The sequence below is a fragment of the Macrotis lagotis genome, chromosome X (genome assembly GCF_037893015.1).
Source record: "Macrotis lagotis isolate mMagLag1 chromosome X, bilby.v1.9.chrom.fasta, whole genome shotgun sequence".
Lineage (NCBI taxonomy): Eukaryota > Metazoa > Chordata > Mammalia > Peramelemorphia > Peramelidae > Macrotis > Macrotis lagotis.
Genome location: NC_133666.1, coordinates 426007759 through 426030070, shown reverse-complemented (window position 1 = coordinate 426030070; position 22312 = coordinate 426007759). Strand labels below are relative to the sequence as shown.

The 22312-nt window shown below is 33.7% G+C and overlaps 1 protein-coding gene across 5 annotated transcripts in view; it reads left to right on the top strand.

Moving 5' to 3' along the window:
- The window catches only part of LOC141497715 (lipoxygenase homology domain-containing protein 1-like), a 710463-nt gene that overhangs the window by 201135 nt on the left and 487016 nt on the right, over nt 1–22312 (top strand). For 4 of the 5 annotated variants that reach the window (XM_074200482.1, XM_074200481.1, XM_074200483.1 and 1 more), the window contains 2 exons: nt 16986–17188; nt 20299–20385. In XM_074200482.1, coding sequence (XP_074056583.1) covers nt 16986–17188; nt 20299–20385 — 290 coding nt within the window. The remainder of the gene's footprint in view (nt 1–16985; nt 17189–20298; nt 20386–22312) is intronic. The other variant, XM_074200484.1, reaches the window with a different exon arrangement.

The following is a 22312-nucleotide window of genomic DNA, read 5'->3' as shown; positions in this document are numbered from 1 at the left end:
TTTTCTTTACTTTTTGCTAATTTTGAATTTTGAGTTGTCTTCCTCCTCCCTCCCAATTCTGCATTAGAAAAGGCCAACATTTGATATATGTATATTTGAAACCATATAGTACACACTTTTATATATCAGTTTTTTCTCTAGAAGTATATAGCATTTTCCTTCATAATTTCTTCATAATTGATTTGAATGTTCATTTTACTCAGAATAACTTAGTCATTCAACATTAATTTTCAAACAGTATTACTGTTACTGTTCTCTTGGTTCTGCTGTTTTACTTTATAAAATATCTTTTCTTCAGGAGGAAACAACATTTTTTAAAATTTTGAAACTAGGAATTGTAGATAAAATGAAACCATTTATACCTAATGTTAAGGCAGTGAGATATCATGAAAATACTGGTTTGGAAGTCAGTTGGGGTGAGTTCAAGTCCAATCCTTGCTTTTAGTGAGTACTTAACCATGCTTTGCGTTGTGTCTTGAGTAGGTGATTAATTAGTTTGTGTTAAATGAATGAGCAACACCTCTGAGCTTCACACTCTTCTTTGACAAAATGAGGGGGTTGGTTGAATGATCTCCAAGGTCCTATTCACTCTCAAATTTTCTGCTTCTACAATTCCAGAAGTGCTTTTATACAACTGGGAGGAGTGGAAATGTTTGTCTTCAGTCATCCACATTAATTCATTCCAAAGGATGGGCGCACATAACAAGATTCTTTGCAACTATACCACATGGAATTTCTGTCCATACCATTAGTATCTTGTGGATTTATATGTGATAGATTAGAGAAGTCCCTAGTTTGCAAGGCTAATCTATTTTCCTCTATAAAAATAGTTTTCTTACCCAGTTCTGCCTGGTAATCTTACTTTGAAAACAAATGATACCAACTTTGTTACCCATCTCTCTATTATATAATCCATTTTTTTTTTATCTCTAGTCTGTCTTTCCTAGCTCATCTATTATTCTTCCTTGTGGCTCGTTCAGTGCTCCCCTGAACCTCCATGCTATATTTTCAGGTTTTCTCCCTCCTTCCTTTCTGATCTTCTAGATGCCTAATTTTCTTATAAACAGGAAATATCTGTCTGGGTGAAGAAATTGTTTAGGAGAATGAGGTTATAGGATGGCAGAAACTTTGATCATATATTTAGAGCAGGAATAGATCTCAAGGGCCAGCTAGTCTAGTCATCTCATTTTCCAGAGGTTTAGGATTTGAATCTAGGTATAGAAGGGAATTGGGTCCCTGATACACAGTTATGTCCATCAAGATATGTTAGTCATCCCATATATGTAATAGACTTTAGAGCTCTAACTCTTTTATCTTATATTGAAGAGAAATGAGATCTAGATAAATGATTTACCCAGAGTCACATAGTATATAAGAGGGTTAGGATTCAAGGCCTGATTTCAAGTTCAGTGATCTTTTCACTTCATAGAAAGTATTATGTTAGTGAAAAAGTATCCAGAGAAATGTGATTAGTAAGGGGAGGATCTGGAAATCATGCCACACAAAAAATACTCTATTTAGAAGAACCAAATATTTTTAATATAATCATATGGATAGGAGATTAGATTTTACTTTGTAGTTCCAGAGATCCAAATTAGGGCCAGGAGGTGGGGAACTGCAGAGAGGTGGTTTTTCAATTAATATAAGGAATAACTTTTTAATGGTTAGAACTATTGAACAAGAGAATAGATTATCTCTTTGGGTCCTAGATTTCTCACAATGCAAGTATTCAAGGAGAAACTGGATCATCAATTTCCAATTGGAAACTGGATGTTTGGAACAAAAGATGAACCAGATAACTTCTAAGGTCCCTGTGTATGTTTGGATCTTAAAAAACCGTGCTTTACAAACTTATGCTTTCATTAGATTCAGTATCCTGGAGATAATAGATAACTATAATATTTCTTTGACTTAGAAGGTTTTCAAAAGTTAAATTTTTTTTTACCTTGTTGCCAACTTTCAATGAACTTCTACCAACAGAATTCTACTACTAATCTTTCTGCACTGAAGAGGATCATACTAACCAACCAAATAAGTGGAAGTCTGAATTGCACAATTGTGTTTACTATAGTAAGGGGCATGTTGTACATGTCAACATTCTCACTTGCCTTTACCAGAATCATTCCATTCCAATTGCTGATTTATAGAACAATACTAATTGAGATAATGTGGCTGCTGCAGGAGTCTCTTGGCCTTCAATGGCTTTGATTCCTATTGAATCAGCAAGGCTGCATGGTACATCATCAGTGTCAGGCAAGCTGGTGACAGAATGTGTCAGTCAGGTACATCTTAACTTGTCTTTTGATGGTAGAATTCAAAAGCTTCCCATCTTAGTAGGATTGTTCAGAATTTATGTTCAGCTGGTCTAACCTTTGGGAATTCAGAACTAAATCTATTACATAATCAGGATCAAGGATTGGACTTTAATCCTCTATATGACCTTGGAAATGCTAATCATATTAAGATTCAGTAATCTGATTTTATTGGTGGAAATAGGAAAATTAGTTTTTTGAAGATTTGATATTTATTTGATATTTTCTAAATTTGTATGAAGAAAAAATTTAATAAGGAATAGAACACTATTAGAGATTAAAAGAGGTACATAACTTTTCTGCAATTGCTATAGATTTATTTGATTAACATTTGGTTGATACCTTAATTTTTCAATAGTTCAAGTTGGTAACCTTGGCAAGTGCATATGATGCAGTTTCCATCTCTTGCTTTACAGGAATGTAAAATTTAGAATTTTAAGGGTACTTAGAAAAGGAAGCCACATATTTTGCTATTATTAATCCAATAATTATTGATTTAAAAAACTGCACTGTAGCACTAGGTGCTACAGGGGCTATAGAAACACAATTTCTGTCCCCAGAAAATTTATAATCTAGGGGCAAAATTGTGCCCAGAGTGGAATAGTGTCATTAGATGGGTGCAAATCAAATGCTATGAGTATGTTTAGCAAGGAATTAACACTTTTGATTGAAGGGGGCAGAAAAGAGACTTTGTGAAGGATGTGCCATTTGAAAAGAACTCTGAAGTATTAGAAAAGCTGAACTGGACAGGGGAGTGGGGAGAGTCTTCCAGAAACAGAAAACCATAGAACTTATTCAAGAAATAACTGGTAGTCAAAATGTATAATGTAGGTTAGGGAAAAATAGAAAATATGGCTGGAAAATTAGATTTTTGTCCAGATTGCGAGAGCCATTGAGTTTGGATTTACTCCATTAGGCAATGGGATGGATGCCACTAAAGGCTTCTGGGGAGAAAATTCATATAATCAGTGCTAAGCTTTACAAGATTAACCTGTCAGCAGTATGTCAGATGGAAGGAGAGAAGGCATAGAAACCAGTTAGGAGGTAATTGCAATAATCCTGGCAAGAAGTAATGAATCTTTGAGTTAAAGCAGTTGAAGAAAGAAAGAAAGGAGCTTGCAAATATGAGAGAAAAATGCAATTATGAGGCAGTTGTATGATTTAGTGAATAGAGTCAAGAAGACCTGAGTTCAAATCCCACTTCAGACCCTCACTGCAGTGTCACCTCAGTCAAATCATTAAATCTCTCTGTCTTAATTTTCTCATCTGCAAAACAGCATCTCTCTTACAAGGTTGTTGTAAAACTCAAGTGAGATTCTATTTATAAAGCATTCTGCAAGACTAAAATTACTGTAAAAATTCCAGCTATTATTAGTCACTGTTATTAATAGAGTCTTAATAATATTTAAGGGTTGTGTCAGTACATTTGAACACATTTGATGTCTTTTTTTGCTATGGTTTTTAACTCTTAAAAGGGAATGAGCTAGTTTTATATGATATTAAAACTTTAAACTTCACATTTAAGTAAACTGTGTGTGTGTGTGTGTGTGTGTGTGTGTGTGTGTGTGTGTGTGTGTGTGTGTAACTCAGGGATTTTTAGAACTGTGAGAGAATCATTTTCATTTTTATATATAAAATGATTGTCTTTTAAGTGACTATCATTGAGATGCTATGCAGTGAGCAATGATGTCAACAATAAGCCTTGATTCCTAGTTCATTGTTTTTATTAGTATAAAATCCTATCTATTATATGTATGAAAAAGCACACTGATTCAAATCACTATCTGGCATCTTGAACACTGACTTGATACATTTTGAATATTTTGATTGTGCTAAATCAGTTTTCAGCTTAATTCATTGCTTTCCAGATCAATTGACAGTTGTCACATACTTGCTATATTGTTAAGACTGAGATACAAAGACAAAAACAAATCAGCACTGCTCTTGAAGAGTTTGAAGTTTTAGACTGCTGGAAGAAGGGAAGGGAAAGTCTGGAATATGATACATTAATAGAAAAATAAGAAAAATCAAAGGAGCAGAATGCTAATAAATGGAGAAATCAAGAAAGGTTTTATATATAGGAGGTGACACTTGTCCTGACTCTTGAAGGAAGTCATGAATGCTAAGAGAATGAGAGAATGCATATCAGATATAGGTGATAGCCTGCATAGTAGTGTGGGGGTAGGAGATGAGTTTGAGGAATAACTAGGAGGTTGATTTACTTCATGTGAATAAAAGGGATAAATAGGAAACATATAAGAGCCAGTTTGTGGAAGGTTTCAAATGTCTACTTGAGATTTTTGTATTTTGTTTTAAAGGCAATAGTAGAATACTTAATTTATGAGCAAAGTGGTCAGATCTGCATTTTAGGAGTATTACCTGTGTGTGATATGAATTAAAAAAATAATAATAGTTAACACTTATATGTTACTACTACTACATGTCAGCTATATTTTGTAGTTATTATGTCTTTTGATACTCACAACAATCCCATTTTACAGATGAGGAAACTTAGACAAATAGGGGTTATTGTTGCCCAGGGTTACATAGCTAGTTACTGAGATCAGATCTGAACTGACTATAGGCCTGATGCTCTATCCAGGGTACCACCTACTTTCATCTAATCTCCAACCTATATACATTAGAAGTAGAAGACTAGAAGAAAGGAGAAAAAAAGGCTATTGCAAAAGTCTAGTTTTGTTTGCATATAACAGTGCTGGTGAAATGGAATTAAAATATATTATATTTTTATTATATTATAATTTATCACATTATAATTTTTAAGATGGGGGTGGAATCTAGGTTTTGCTTTCAATTAAATTATAATATAAAGGAATCACTGCCTCCTTTGACCTGGACCCTACACTTATTAATAGACCAAGGTTACATGAGCTTTTCAGTAATTTTATCATATTTTAGACTATTATTAAATTTCTTATTGATATTCAACCCATTATCTAAAGATCAGCTTACAAACTATCTTCTCTATGAAGCATTTTATGAATCAGAGATCATAGCAAATTCAATTTAAACAAACATCTCACACCCTATGCCACAGCAAGCTCTAATCAATATATATGACTTATAGCAGAAATTTAAAAAAAATCATATGAACATATTCAAGGAGAATGGAAGGAAATGCTTTTCTCAGCTTTGGATCAGGGAAGATTTCTTGCCTAAAGAGGATTATAGGATATAAAATAAATAGTTTTGATTGTATATAAAATTAAAACTCTTTTGACAAAACCAAATGAATACACCAAAATCAGAAGAGTAATAGTTATGATTTTATTTTTCCATTAATATTTTCTGATAAAAGCTTACCATTCAAGAGATATAGGGGAATGATTCAAATATGTGAGAATATGAGCCACTCCCCAACAGATAAATGGTCAAAAGATGTTCATTAGTTCTCAATAGAAGAAAATCATGTTATTAATAACCACATTAAAAAACAGTTCAGATCTCGAATAAAAAAGGACATGAAAATTGCAAAAAATTTGAGGTTCTGCCTCATACTCATTAAATTAGAAGATGATTAAAAAAAATAAAATAAAAATTAATGGTAGGGATATAGGAGGATAGACATACTAATTCCTATGCATTATGAAGTATGGAACTATTCTTTAAAAATCACTTAATTATGCATAGCTTTTGACTTAGAAGTTACACTATTAGACATATACCCCAAAGAGATCATACAAGGAGAAAAAAATCAATATATGCAAAAATATTCATAGTAGCATCTTTTGTTGTAGAAAAGAACTAGAAATCATAGAGTTGCCCATTTATTAGGGAAAGAGGAAAAATTATGATTTATTAATATAATAGGATGTTATTATATCATAAGAAGTGACAAAAGATATGGATTCATAGAAACCTAGGGAGACTTGAATGAACTTTGCTGAGTGAAGTTAGCAGAATCAGTAAAACAATTTATAATTTGACTACAACATTGAAAAAAGGAAAACAGATTTCAAAGTCTTTAGAACTCTGATCAAGGCTTTTCCTTCTCACCTCAGTCTTTTAGTTTTCTGAACTTCCTTCAACACAGTGATCAAATCTCATCTTCTGCAATAGTACTTCTTGCAATAAGTAGGAGCTTTCTATTTGATTTTATTGATTAATTTGTTTTATTTGATTTATTTAATGACTGATATTTTCTACTTGTTATGTATCATGTATGCATGTACATAGTCAAATATTTTCATGATGTCTTTCCTATTGGAATTTGAATTCTAGGAAGACAGGGCCTAATTTTGTCTTTCTTTTATTCTCAGTTCTTAGTGCAGTGCTGGCATGTAGTAAGTGCTTAATAATTTATTTTATTTGACTGACAATGCAACGACTAACCATGACTCCAGAGGAATGTTAGAAAAGCATACTTCCCATTTTGATAAGGAGATGCAATAGAGATATAGAATGATATATATGCATGTATGTATATATATATATATAAATGTGTGTATATATACATATTCAGATATGTTATATATACATACATACATATATGAATTTGTTTTGACTGGCTATGCTAACATGTTAAAAAGCAGTACTCTCATTTCTAGAGAGAAAAGAAAAGATAATGCTGAAAAGAAAGGAAAGAATCTCCATAAAACATTTTTAAAAATGGAGAGAAGAGAAAAGAAAGAGATTCAGAGGGAAACACAGACAATTGGTACAGCTTTTGAAACTAATATACTGAATTTAACACATACTTAAAACAAACAAATGGAAACAACCCAAAACAAGTTATATATAATCACATATGGATTTTTATTAACAAAACTATTTTTTCTTTATGTGGGAATGTTTATATTTCTTGATGACTATCAAATTCAGAATGATAAGAAATCAAAATTAAAAGACAACAGATCACAGATTTTTAAAGTTGGGAAGAAATGTTAGAGATCAATTATATTTTTCAGATGAGTAAACTGAGTTCCAGAGAAGAGAACCGGTTTGTGCAAGTGCAGACAGGTCTTGTCATAGGGTCAGGATTTAAACCCAAATATTCTGATGCCAAATTGAAAGCTTACCTCTTATACCATATTGTCTTCCCTTTAGACGAAAATGCTCTCTTCATCAGCTGATTTTATGTGGTTTTTGTATTCCTGTTATGGTCTTATGTTCTTGTTTTACTTAGGTAGTTAACCATATAAATATTCTATCTCCAACTAGGTCATAAGATCTATTATGGGAGATATTATCTGTTTTTGTATTTTCCTCAACATTTAACACATTTTATTGCCCATAATGGATATTTAATAAATACTTGTTAGCTTTTTAATAACTACTTGTTAATAAATGAAATTAGCAAATAAAGTGTTAAATAACTTGTTAATGATTACTACAATTTTGTAATAGAGAAAATTTCAGAAAATCATGAATTTACAAATAAAAGGAATATTAGAAATCATCTGGTCAAGTTTATTTTTAACACAATATAGAATAACCTCCTATGGAAATCCTGAAATGTGGTCATCCAGTCTTTTTCTGAATACCTCTATTGAAAGAAAACTCATTACCTTCAAAAGAAACCTGCCCAGTGTTCGGGTATTTGTAATTACTGTAAAATCTCTCACTTCCCTAAAAGCAAGTCCCTTCATAGGTTTACCTCTTGTCTTTAATTTTTACTTCTAGGACAACACAGAACAAATATTTGAAAACAGTATCATGTGCCCTCTTATTCTTCTTTTCTAAAGGTTAAATAATTCCAATTCCTTGTATGACATGATTTCAAACAGCTCATTTTCCTAGACACCCTTGTTGGAATTAATCTAATTTGTTCATTGTTAAAATAGTATGTCCAGGTGTGAGGTTGACACTGCAATGTGATTTGACCAACTCAGAGTGCAATGGGGTCAACTACTCCTTATTGTAGAAATTCTACTTCTATTAATACAGGTTGATTGCACATTTTATATATGACATGGTCATATTAAGCTATTGCATTTGAGTCTATATTTAAATAAAACCATCAAATTTTTTTTTATATGAATTCTGGTTAAGTCAAGCCCAGTCTTCAACACTGAGTATATATGTCCAATTGATATTTTGCTTCTCTACTAAGAGAAAACAAATCTGTTCCCTCTTATACATGACAGCCTGTCTAATATTTCAAGACAGCTGTAATATTTCCCTTTACTGTTCTCTTGTCCAGTCTGTTCTTTCTATGATGTAGAATAAGAATCTTATCAGAGTTTATTTTCATCCATGTTAAATTTCTTCTTGTGATTCTGAGCCCGGTACTCCAACCTGTCATGATGGTTTTGAAAATATTCCTGTTCACTTTGTAACTTTCCCTTCTAGCTTTGTACATCCCAAATAGTCTTGGCATATCATTTACATTTTTCAGCATTTGATACAATGCCTGGGATATAGTAGAAATTTTATAAGTGTTTCTGGATTCGATAATTGATTGATTAATGCAAGTTGTTAAAGTTGGTGAATGGATTTGACTCTCTGTTCATAATAGTTTTGGCAAAATAGGTAAATTTGTCTTATGAAATATGAAGTACTTTTACTATCTAAAGACCTTTACCCTAGTAGCTTAGTATATATTTGAATTGGAATCTCAAAAAATAATTTTATTTGCAAAATACAGTTTAGATTGATGCCAACCTCAACCTTCCAATTGCTGTTTTATGTTTCAATATAAATCAGCTCTCTTGAACATGATCTTGTCATCTGATGACATCTTATTACTTAGACTTCTCAGTAGCAATCTCTGCTTTGGGCTAACTCCAACCTTGACCTAACCTATGAATTGATAGAATTAGTTAGTTCATTATATATTTCTCTGATTCATTGTCAAGACAATCAGGACAGTTTTTTGGAATTAATATGTTGAATTTAGTACATATTTAAAAAATACAAAAACAAGATGCCAAATAAATTATACACAATCAGATTTTTGATATACAATCAACTGTCCTAGAGCTATTATAGGATAGCACAAAAGGAGAGTGAATTACTACCACTACATGACTGGTGGTGTGCTGAAACATTGTCACCCCCACTGAGATCATTTCTGAGCCACTGAGATAGATGTTAGAGTGGATTTTAATCAGTAAGACCCCTGAAGCAGAGCTCTGTCAATTAACCCAAAATTGCCATCAGATGCCCTCTTTATACAGGCTATTTTTAGCCTTTAACCAACAAAAGACTCACTTCTATGATCTCCAGAAAGAAAACTTTATAACTTGAGACAAATGGTCTTCTGTTTGTTTCCAAAAGATCTCATCATTTGATTATATTCATTTTTAATTGAGACTGACATAAATTATAACACATTGTTCTACTTTACAGATCATACCATATGATGTTATCCATGAGTATGACCCAAGAAGAAAGTGTCCTTGTGCTCTGCTCTGTACTGTACAGTTAAACTAATATTTGATTGAAATATAGCCCTTTGGGTTTTTGTGAAGTATACCCCTAAAAATTGACTGAATAGATCAGATTATTCCTAAACCTATCAAGTCTGCAGAGATTTGTGATTAAGTAATATCCTATCAGTGTCTTTGGACTGAGAGCAAATTAACCACATTAGGAAATATGTGACTCTTTTGGCTATTAAGTTGCTTTTGTATTTAGTAAACGATTACTCCAATTTGCTCTAGAATAATTTTGCATATACATGTGTGTGTATCTCTATATATCTATACATGTATTTTCACAAACATACACATACATGCATGCATATGTGCACATATATATATGTTACAGAAATGCTTGTTTTATTCCATAAATTTAAAAAATAAATTAATAAAAAATTAAATACCTTGCTTATAATGCCTACTTGCTGTCTATAAAAGTTAATATTGCTGTCTTGGAATATTTTATTGCTGTATGGTTTTAGGAATCAAGAACTAGTCTTGAAACCAGAAAGACATAGATTCATGCCCCACTTTTGCTGATTATTGGCTATGCATTGCTAGGAAAGACCCTTAACCTCTCTAAGCAAAGTCAGACATTTCAAAGTAGATGGTGAATTTTATTGAAATTGAGTTTCCTCATCTGGGTCTTCCCTTTACCAGGGAAATCACTTCAATCCTTTTTCCTTCAGGCTACTATCAACCCTTAAAGGTACTAATTTAGTGGGCAAGTTAGGATTACCTTATAACTTTTTTAAAATTCCTTTTATTCATTTGACTCATAAAAGAAAGACACAAATGATCAAATGGGTGAACACTTTACTAAAAGCCAATAATCCTAGATTCTAATACTAACCCTGTTAGTTAATTTATGTTACTGAATTTTAAGTTGTCAGTATACATTATTAGGCACCTACTGCATGGGGAGACAAAGAAAGGCACCAACAGTCCTTGAATTTATTGAGTTCTCATTCTAATGGAGGGAGATAACATGAAAACAGCTATGTAAATATGATATATATATATATGTGTGTGTGTATACATACATATATACATACACACATACATATATACACACACACACACACACACACACATATATATATATATGTGGAGAGAAAGAGAGAGAGAGAGAGAGAGAGAGAGAGAGAGAGAGAGAGAGAGATCAAGAGAGGGAAAAAGCAGACAATGGAAGGTAATCTCAGAGAAAAGGCACTACAGAGTGTGAGGGTGGAGGGACTAAGTAAAGATCTCTTGTAAAATACTGGATTTAAACTGAGATTTAAAGGAAGCTAGGAATCGTCAATGTGGAAAGAGAATATTCCAGAAATGGGGGAGAACCTACTGTGGGTGGAAGACACTTGGAAAGATTAGCTTTAACATCATTTTAACTGTCTTTGACCATATAGTTAAGGAATGTACTGTTAAAACAAACAAGAATAGTTCTAGTACAATATCATACATAAAATATACATAGGAGAGGTAGCAAATAAAAGCATTAACTCAAGTACAAATAAAGGAAAGGTTAATACAAATTTTCCTCATCTGCCAATTCTGCTGGGAGAAGTCTTCCCTTCTTTTCTGCTTGGGTAGACACCCCTCTAAATCTCCAAAGGGTTTGAGATCTCTTGGTTACCCTCTGCCAAAAGGATTTAACCAATCTGCCAAAATGGTTTACTGGAGGTCTGGCTGCTGTACATATTAACAGTTTCTTGGAGCCACATATGAGAGTGGAGTGAATAAGGTGGACATCAAAGATAGAAAGCAACCAATGAAAATGGGCTCAGTAGTCCTCATACCAGAGATACTAGCCTTCTCTGAGCAGATGCTTATACCCAAAAAGATAATGGTGGAAATTGTTTTGAATTGGTTCAGTTGTGATAAACTCTCTGGGACTCCATTTTGGAATTTTCATCACAAAGATACTAGAGTGGTTTGCTATTTCCTTTTCCAGCTCATTTTATAAAGAAGGAACAGGGTTAAGTGATTTGTCCAGTGTCACACAGCTAGTAATTGTCTGAGGCTGTAGTTGAATTCAGTCCTCCTGACTGTAGGCTCTACATTTTAATCAATGTACCATCTATCTGTCTGACATGAAACATAAAATCCAGTAGACCTGAAAGCTGAATGGCTCTTGTGGTTAGATAACTTATCAGGTGTCATATCCAAATAGAAGCTCTGACCAAAACAAGGTTGGCAATTGAAGGCCAGCTTAACTGAGGTCGGAGCTGGATTCTCATTTTTCAGAAGTGACCTCATTGAAGGAGATGAAGCTGGCATAGAATTTGCAAGCAAGAATAATATAGTCAACAAACTTGTATGCTTACCAAAGAAGTGAAGTATAGACTCATGACAATGAAATTGTCACTTGCAGGAAAGAGCCATGCCACCATCATCAGAGGGAAGACTCCCAAATAGAGTCAGGAGGGTCTGAATTCAATTCAGATACTTGACACTTACTAGCTGTGTGACCTTGGGCAAGTCATTTATCCCTGATTACCTCACAGCCAAGACAATCTGTAATCATCCAGATTCATATCTGGCCACTGGGCCAAATAGCTCTGGAGGATAAAGTGAGGCTGATGACTTAGCACCTCCTCACTCAAATCCAATTCACGTGCTTGTCATAGCATCACCTCCCTGATGTCATGGTCTTCTTCAAGAAAGAAAGGCAAATATGTTCCTATCTTGACAATCTGTGATGAGGTCAAAGAAAAATTCTATGAAGAACTGGAGACCCTCATCAACAATGTACCAAAAGAGAGCAAGTTTATTATTCTGGGTGACTTTAATGCAAGAGGAGGTACTGATGAGCAGACATGGCAGAAATTCTTGGAAGGAATGGAATTGAAACAGCAATAGCAATCATCTTACTACTTACTACTTAAGACCTGTATACATCTCATGATCTTCTCATCACCAACACTTCCATTACCTAAATGCAACAAAACTTCATGAATGCACCCTTGCAGCAAATATTATCATTTAATAGACTAATTCACTTCAAGAATAAGCAGGATATGACAGTGATGAAGGTGATGTTTGGTAGCTAGACTGGACTTACCATAAACTTATCCTGTCCAAGATACAATATTCACTTTCAACAAAAGCAGTGACCCTATGGCAAGATTACCACAAGACTTAGTGTCAACAAATTAGATTGCTTCTCCAGGCAGAACAGTTCTTTAGTAAGTTGGAGGTCAACAAGCTAATTCACAATTAGCAATAGTAAAGCAGAAAAGGAGTGAGCAGCTTTCAGAGATTTGTTGTACAGCACTGCATTTACTAATCTAGACAAGAACATTTACAGGCATCAAAACTGGGTTAATGAAAATAGTGAGGAAATTCAGAAATTGCTAAATGAAAAAATGAGAACTCAATAGGGTCTATAAGCAGGAGAGTTCATTAGTCTCTAAGAAGACAATGTTTTAACTTCATTAAAAGTAAAGTGCAAAGTTTAGAGAGATGTAGAAATCTTGACTCCATAAGAGGATAGAGGAAATTCAGCTTTGCTCTGATAATAATAGTAATAGTAATAGTAATAGTAATAGTAATAGTAATAGTAATAGTAATAGTAATAGTAATAATAATAATAATAATAATAATAACATCAACAACAACAACAACTTTTATGAAGCCCTGAAAGCTATTTATAGGTCAAAAACATATGGTGCATCTCAGCTCCTCAGTGCTGTTGGAGCTATATTGATTAGTGATATAGTATCCTGGAGAGAATGCTTCTAATAATGTTCTCAACAGACTGTCATCAATAAATTTGAAATCACTGACCATTTACCTCAGTTGAAATTAATCCATCTGTCCAATTAAAGAACAACTTTTGAATATCATTTGATTCCTCTTATTTGGCAAAGTGTTTGGAGTTGATTATATTTCAGCTCAGATTTATAAGGCAGAGGGTACACTGGTCATACAAAAGCTGATGGAAATTTTCTTGGTTATATGACAAAAGGGGATCATTGCTTATGAGTTCAAGGATTGTTGTTCTTGGAAATAGGTCCCATGAAGTCACTGGTGGTGGTGGGGTCATGTCTCACTTAGTCACTGCAGGCAAGATTTTTGCTAGAGTCCTCCTTAATAAGCTGATCTTTCACTTGGAAGATAGTCATCTACTTGAGAGCCAGTGTGAATTTAGAAACATCTGAGTAATAGTTGATATATTATTTGTTGCCCAACAACTTCAAGAGAAATGTCAGGAGGAGAACAGAGAGATCTGAACACAATTATTTTAGAGCTGACAAAAGCCTTTTATATTGTCAATCATTAAGACTTGTGGAAAATTATGGCAAAAATTTGGTTTCCTGGAGAAGTTCAGCTGTATTGAATACCAGTTCCATGACAGCATGCTTGCAAAGGTTCTAGGTAATGGAAAATGCTCTTCTGCTTTCCTAGTCACCAATGATGTAAAGTAGGACTGTATGCTTGCTCCCATGATTTTTTAGCATGATGTTTTCAGTGATGTTGACAGACACCATCAATGAGGACAAAATTGGCATCAAGGTCAACTGCCACACTGACAATAAATTACTTAAGTTGAAAAGGCAATAAGTCAAGACTAAATTGGAAGGTGAATTGGTGTATGATTTTTGTTTGTAGATGATTGGTTATTCAATTCAGTCAATGAGACTGAAATTCAACAAAATATGGATCAATTCTCTTTTTCTTGTATTAATTTTGGTCAAACAGTTAGCAGCAAGAAAACAGGTTTTTCTAATAGCCAACACAACTAGCCAGAACCACTGGTTAGAGCAAATGGAGAAAGTTTGAATGCTGTAAATAAGTTCACTTTCTTTGGTAGTATACTTTGCAGGAATGTACACATAGATGATGAGGCTGATAGGTCAGTTTTGGGGAGACCCCAAAGGACTGTCCACCAAACTGAAGGTCTACAGAGCTTCTAACATAGGGGCATCATTTTTATCCTCTTCAAGAATCAGGGACCAACTAATCTGAAAGTCCAAAGTGCTGTGAACCTTGAGTTTATCCATGTCCTTCTATGACTAAAATGACTGTTGTTCTTTTTGATCAGATACTTTGAATCATGACAGCACCTGCTCTAATAATTTTATTAATCAAAATATAAATTTTGTCACCTTATTGTTGTATGCCTATCTATCAGTGATATTCCAGAAAACTGAATCACTTCCATTAGAATTGTCTTAGGAAAATTCTGGTGATCTCATGACAAGATAAGATACCATACACTGAGGTGCTTTCTTGAGCTGAACTGCCAAGCATTCAAAATCTACTTGTAGAGAGGAAACAACTCTGATGGACTGACCACATTGTTCAGATGCCAAAAGTTTATTTGCCTAAAAGATTATTTTACAGAAAACACATACAAGGCAACTGCTCACATGGAGAAAAGAAGTTATACAAGAACTCTTTCAAAGTCTCTCTGATGAACTATGGAATAGACTGGGAATCATGGGGAGCACTGGTACAGGGTATCCAAAATGATACCCATATCAAAGAAGGTACTGTGTCTATGAACAAAGCAAAATTGCAATAGCTCAAATTTAGAGATATCTCCACTCCAAATGTTCATATAGACTATTTGCTCTTGACACGTGGTGGAGTCTTTGGAGCTTTTATTGTTCTGAGCAACTACAGTTGGACTCAGTGTACCTTGAGTCCAACATAGTGACATCATTTTCATCCATTTCAAGAATGAGGGACCATAATTAATCAACAATTTGTGAAGGGATTTGAAAGACCACATAGTTCAGTCCACTCATTTTGTATGAAAGTTCAAGATGAACCTTGAGAAGTTTACCCATATCATGCTATATCTAAAATGACTTTTTTAATTTTTGATCAGATGCTTTGAATATCCATGTGACAGCACCAGCTTTAAGAATTTTATTGGGAGCGGCTAGGTGGAATAGTGGATAAAGCACTGGCCTTGGAGTCAGGAGTACCTGGGTTCAAATCCAGTCTCAGATACTTAATAATGACCTAGCTGTGTGGCCTTGAGCAAGCCACTTAACCCCATTTGCCTTGCAAAAAAAAAAACCTAAAAAAATTTTATTATTCAAAAAAGTTCTGGGTTACATTTTATGAAAATACTTTCAAAATAATAGGATAAAATGGCATTTAGAAGATTGATCTTAGAGTTTGTACTCTTGTGGGAAATTGTAGAAAATTATGTTAATGTCCTGAGGATCAATTTCTCAATTATAAAATCCAAATGCTAAGATATCAGGGGGTTATTTTGAGGAAAGGACTTTGTTTTGTAACTTTTAAAATATATTTATCTTGGAATAATATACTTGGTATCCTGACACTCACACTTCTCCACTAAACAGTAAGTGAATTAGTAAGAGATAGACAACTAGGAATGTTAACTGATGTCCACTTTGTTCATCTTGTACACAGATTGATGTGTCTTAGGAAACTTGGAAATTTGTTATTCTATGGAGAACTAGAACTATGAAAAATTTTTTTCTTTAGTCTCAAATCCATTCAGTTTTATTCTTCGGTTTTCCTTTTGGTAGAAAGGATTGTTGTAAATAGATCATTAGATTTTTAGAGCTATCAAGGGCCATTGATATTATCTACTTTGGGTGGCTAGGCAAATAGAGCACTGGCCCTGGAGTCAAGAGTACCCGAGTTCAAATTCGACCTCAGTCACTTAATGATTACCTAGCTGTTTGTCCTTGGGCAAGCCACTTAACCCCTTTTGCCTTGCAAAAACATAAAAAAAAAGAAATTATCTACTTAAATCACCTCATTTTTTGGATAAGGAAATGAAGAATCAGTCAAATGAAGTACTACAAGATCACTCAGTATCAGAATTGGCAACCTGAATTTTGCAGTGTTTGTGCTCTTTCTAATTCTTGTTGCCTTTGTTCTACAGTTATTTTCTGAAATACTACTATTTTTATATTTCTACCTTGCTATTTTCCATTTCTTATCTAAATGTGTATCCTCTTTTTCTGTTATTTTCTCTGAGATACATTTTATGGCTTAAAGAAGAATCAATGGTAAAATACTGGTAGAAGATAATTTATCCAACAATGCTATAATGTTCTGTATGGGGAGCAAAAATTGACATACCAGCTGATTGTTATTCATCATCAACCCTTCAGTCACTTAGCTTTACCAAAGCAGAACCTTAGGAGAGGAATGAATTCACAAACAATCTCCAAGGGCCTTCCTGAAGTAGTAACAATACAGTCCCCTTAGTTTTGATGTCCTTGAGCTCCCATGTGACAAAGGACACATGGTACATCTGCTCTACTACTAATATTCTCTTTTGTCATTGTTCCCTCAGCAGAAATCTGCAACACCTCCACCAACGACAGGCTTCTTCTCTCAGATGATGAATGGTGGGTGCTGGTGCTGACAGGAAATACAGGGACTCAAGCCAATGTCACCCTCTGGGTGTATGGAGACAAAGGAGATTCAGGACCACTACCTCTTGGCAAGGACAATAGGGAGCAGCTGTTCCTTCCAAGAAAGGAGGATGAATTTCAGGTAGATAGTAAAGGCTGGCACTGGCATTAATCTATGTGTCATCTTAAATATACTTCTGTCATGCATGAAGGGAATTCTTAATTTTTTGTGTTTGTTATTTGCATAGCATAAACCTTCTATATTCCAGGATTCCTCTATAAATTACCTTGTGCCTATTATAATCAGTTGAGGAAACACTATTCCCTCCTTGACCCCCCAGCAGATGCATATACACAGATACAAACACACCGACACAGATACAAACCCACACCCCTTAGTCAATTTAGGAAAATGTTGGAGTAAATCTCTTACCTTAAATAAAATATTTTGAGGGGTTGAAATTAGCCCCATAAATTATCAATTTACAAAGCCCAGTGACTAGAGCAGGGGCTCTTAAGCTTTTTTTGTGTGTGTGTCCTAGGTCCGTTTGGCTATTTGAGGAAGCCTATGAGTCCCTTCTCAAAGTAATAATTCTTAAATGAATAAAGTTAAATATGTGAGATTACAAGGAAATCAACTATGGAAATAGTTATTAAAATATATTTTCAAAGAAGTTCATAAAGATTCCAGGTTAAGACTCACCAGTTTTGAGAATCTACTGGTGACAAAAACTCTTTTTTGAATTTTTTACTTTCATAAGGAAAATGATCATCAATCAGAAATTGCTTAACTGCATCTTATGCCATAGGATTGTGACCTACATTTAGGAAGCGGTTCAATATCATTGCAATTTCCCTCATGTTTTGACTTGATGGTGAGCATCACCAAGTTGGTTCATCTTTGGCTAGGTCTGGTACCTCTCCTAGTCCTTGGCTATTTAGTTGGTTTGTTAGTCAAAAATGATTTATTAAATGCCTATTATGTGATAAACTAAGAAAAGAAAGACAAAATATAATTTACTGATCTGAAGGAGGGTGACTATATTCCATTTCCTTTATTCTCAGTTCTGTTTTGCTCTCTGAAGTACTTTGTGCACAGATAAAAAAAAAAGTAGATTTCCTATTAAAAGTATTCTTTCCATTCAATTTAGCATACATTTTTAGTATCTGGCATATTGTTAATAGAGAACATTTTAAAGAGTTCTTATCTTGGCATCTTGGGACTTTTTTTTTAAAGTGAGCTTTTGTTACTTTCTACCAAATCACTTATGTTTTCTGATCTTTGGTCCTTATTTGGAAATAAGAAAATTGGATCAGAAGACCTCCAAGTTCCCTTCTAGCTCAAAACAGATAATACTATATTCCTATGTTCCTTCCAGCTTTAGCACACTCATGCTCTAAAATGATAATCTTGTGATCCTACCATGAACTCAGTGCCTGTTGTGTATGAAGAACATTATGATAGGTGCTAGAGAAAATAAAGTGTTTAAATGAGATCTAGTTCCTACCCCCATGGAGTTTATAGTCTGTTGGGGAGACATGACACTTACTGAAACAACTGTAATACAAATAAACTCTAGCCCCATTGTGTTAAGTGGATCAGGGAGAGGAAAAATAAAAATTTCTCTGTTATCCAGAGAACCTTCCAAGATTATTTTAAGACTGGATAGAGAATAATTTAGATTTACAAGAATCAGCAAGGGGCAGATGCGTTTTGGATCATAGTGTTGGGCAGTTACTAGTGACAAGAAAGTGTCTATAATTTTAGAACTGTGCTGTTCACACTACATTTTTTTGTTGTTCAGTCATTTCGGTCATGTCCCCATTCCTTCTTCAGGAGTCCCTTTTGAGTTTTCTTGGCAAAGATACTAGAGTTGTTTGCGATTTCCTTCTCCAACTCATTTTACAGATTACGAACTGAGACAAACAATGTTAAGTGACTTGTCCAGGGTCAAACAGCTAGTAAGTAGCAGATCTGAACTCAATGAAGATGAATTTTCCTGATTTCAGGTCCAGCACGCTATCCATCATTGTGCCACATGCCTGCCTGCCCCTCTGCTACATTTTAAGTAAATAATTTTAGCCTAAATCTCAGTGAAGAGATTCTCTCAATCCCAGCCATAACTGGTTTCAGTTAGTTATAACATGATCAGTTTCTTGACGACAGGTATGGTGTATTTGCCTTTCTTGAAATGCTTGGTGCTTCCTTAGCAGAGTGCCTTTTACATAGCAATCATGTACTAAATACTTTCTGACTGATTGTCTAGGAGCCAAGCTGACTAGAAAATAAATATGATATTTGAGTTCTACCACAAATTTCTCTGCAGGTTTTTGACTTAATTTGGGGTTACCATTTTACTTTTGGAATCTATGCAAAATTAGAAAGGGGAGAAAAATTCTTGTGGATTTTGTATTTTAAAGAAGTAATCTGAAGACATTGCTACTTTATAAGTAATTGCTCATATCAGGAAGATCCTCCAAAACCTGGAGGATCAAAAAAAAAAAAAACCTTTGAAGGTTTTATGTAGACAGAGAGTGAATAATAGATGTTTGTGCAAAGTACTTGTATTTTATGGGCATATTGTTGCTCTTTGAGTTTTGCACATCCCCTGGCCTGCAGTATTGGGAAATTAGGGTATTGAACCAATGTTTACTTCAAATCAGCAACGATTTATTGATTATATCTATGATTCTGTGCAGCCCGTGCCATCAGGGAGATTCTGTTCCAGTTGAATCTGGATCTCCCCTCCCACCCACTTTCATTTCTCTATATTCACTAGATGAATTATAACAAAAATTTATTTTAGCTACTGCTCTTCTTGTAGTAAATACTTAGCTGAGTTTTTCTTTGATAAAAGCTCCTATTTTTCCTTCCCTCCATTTGCTCAAGAACCTTTATTTTTCTATTTTTCTCACCAGATCTCAGACTAATAAAAAAGATGATTCCTAGAGAGAAGTGGGGTATGCCGAGAACTCAAGACAATTCTTCCAAATCCTTTTCTTTCATCTGACTACTTCTGTCGTAGTTAGTTGAATCATGTAATATTTCTGCCTTACATTCCCTATCTGTGAGGTTCCAGTGATAGTCTCTTATGGAGGGGCTAATCTTCAGCTGCTGATACCAGCTTAGACAGCCCTTTAACTGCCAGGATTTGCAAAATACTTTAAACAGGAAAAAAAAACATGTAGCAATTTTCTCGTGACTATGATCTAAAATGTGATGATTTTTTTTCAAATTTTAATTTCATTCAGGTTCAAATAAAGAACATTGGCAAAATATACAAGATCAGAATAGGACATGATGGAACAAGTCAACAGCCTGAATGGGAGTTACAAATGGTAAAAAATTTTATTTTTTCTGGTTGGTCATTGACTAAAAAGAACAAACCTACTGTACTGAAAACAATGTGCAATTTAATTCTCTAATTGTTGCAAAGAATTTTAGTCATTTATACATAAAAATGTATTGCAAAAAACAAGATTGTTCTTTTATTGTATTTTAAAGGTTTTAAAGAAATAAATGTGATAATCATTGTCTCTGCATCAATATAGAGGATACAATGAAAACATCTATCTGTCTGGTATGCATGCTTCAATTAGTTCCCAGTTTGCAAATGAAGTACAGTTTTAAAACAAGATTAGGAATTTTTAGAGAGAAGGAACCTTAAAACTTAAAAAAAAAACTATGCCTGTTCTTAATTGGTAGAGTAAATATGCCCTGCTCCCTTTCCATTTTATTACTCTTCCATAGATTATATTCCGGACAAGTTGTTTTTCTCCCCTTGATATGTAGGCATGCGCCTCAATTCAGATACACTCTACAGTTTTGATTATGCCTGATTTGCTAAGACAGATTGTATTGCTGACTATTGCCACAGAAATTTCAATATGAATGAAAATGTAAACATATAACTTTGGGAATCACATACTGGATAATTCTCATTTCTTAATAGCTTCTGTTCCTCTGAAGGAATAATAATAAGGTAAGAATAAGAAATTGGCATTCTTTATTGCACATTTGACATACATTTCTGTCTCAATTATTTAGCATTTGATCACTCAGTTTGAATATTATTCAGACCTTTTGCTTTTTCTCTAAAGCTCAATTCAACTTTACTGCTTGTTAGCAAACCCACAGGAGAATAGGCAGAAGCAAATAGGAAAGAAATCCAAATGAACATTTGTGATTTTTGTTTCTAGAGGAATATTCCTTAGAAAACATACAAGTAAACAACCTTAACAAAATGAAATCTTGGTTTGCAGTGTTATTAATTTATAAAATGCAACATATTATCAATTAAATTGTGTACAAGTGAAGTAGAATACAGTATGGTATGAGAATTATAGGAAAAAAATTTGAAAGCAAGAATTATCTAGAGATTATTGGAGTCTATATAGTCTGTTAATAAGCATTTATTAAACACTTATTTTGTACCAGTCACTGTATTGTGTCCAGGATACCAAGCAAAAGCATTCTATGTCCTCAAGGACTTTACATTATAATTTCTTGGAGGTAGAGGATTTGAGAAATTAGAAAAGTATTGGGTAGAAGGCTTGGATATTTTAAAATATTCATTGGTGGATAGAGTATCCACACTGATGAGACAGTGAGTCATAGAAGTAACACTTAGGATTCATTGTTTTATTAATTATTATACATGATCTAAAGAAATACATTTCTTGAATTTGTTAGGTTTAGGAAGTTAGTGTAATTAAAATACTAAAGGAATTAACTTGATTTTTGAAAACATAAGTGTTAAGATGCTTTAAGATTTGTGTAAAACTTGGACAACTTGCTAATCTCTAAGAATCTTCACTTTTATTGTAGAAAGAATGTATAAGATTGATGATGATTGTACATTAGCACTTTCCTAAGGTTTACTGTTCCATTTTAATTTGCCGCTTATTTTCAGAATAACTAAGTATAAAATTCTTATTAACATTTCAAAGTTTATTAAAATTGGAATATTAGGTCAATCAAAAAATGTCATTTTCCCTTTAAAATGTTTTCTTCATTTTTGAGAACTGTACCTTCAACTAACTTTTCTCAGATCTATGTATATCTATCTATCTATCTATCTATCTATCTATCTATCTATCTATCTATATTATATATTCACACACATAATGGTTTCATGAAGAAAACAAATAGGAGGGAGCCAAGATGACAGCATGAGAACAACTTTTCGTAGGAGCTCATTCAAAAATATTCCAAAAACCTTAAAATTATGACCCCAACTAAATTTTCAAGACAGAACCCACAGAA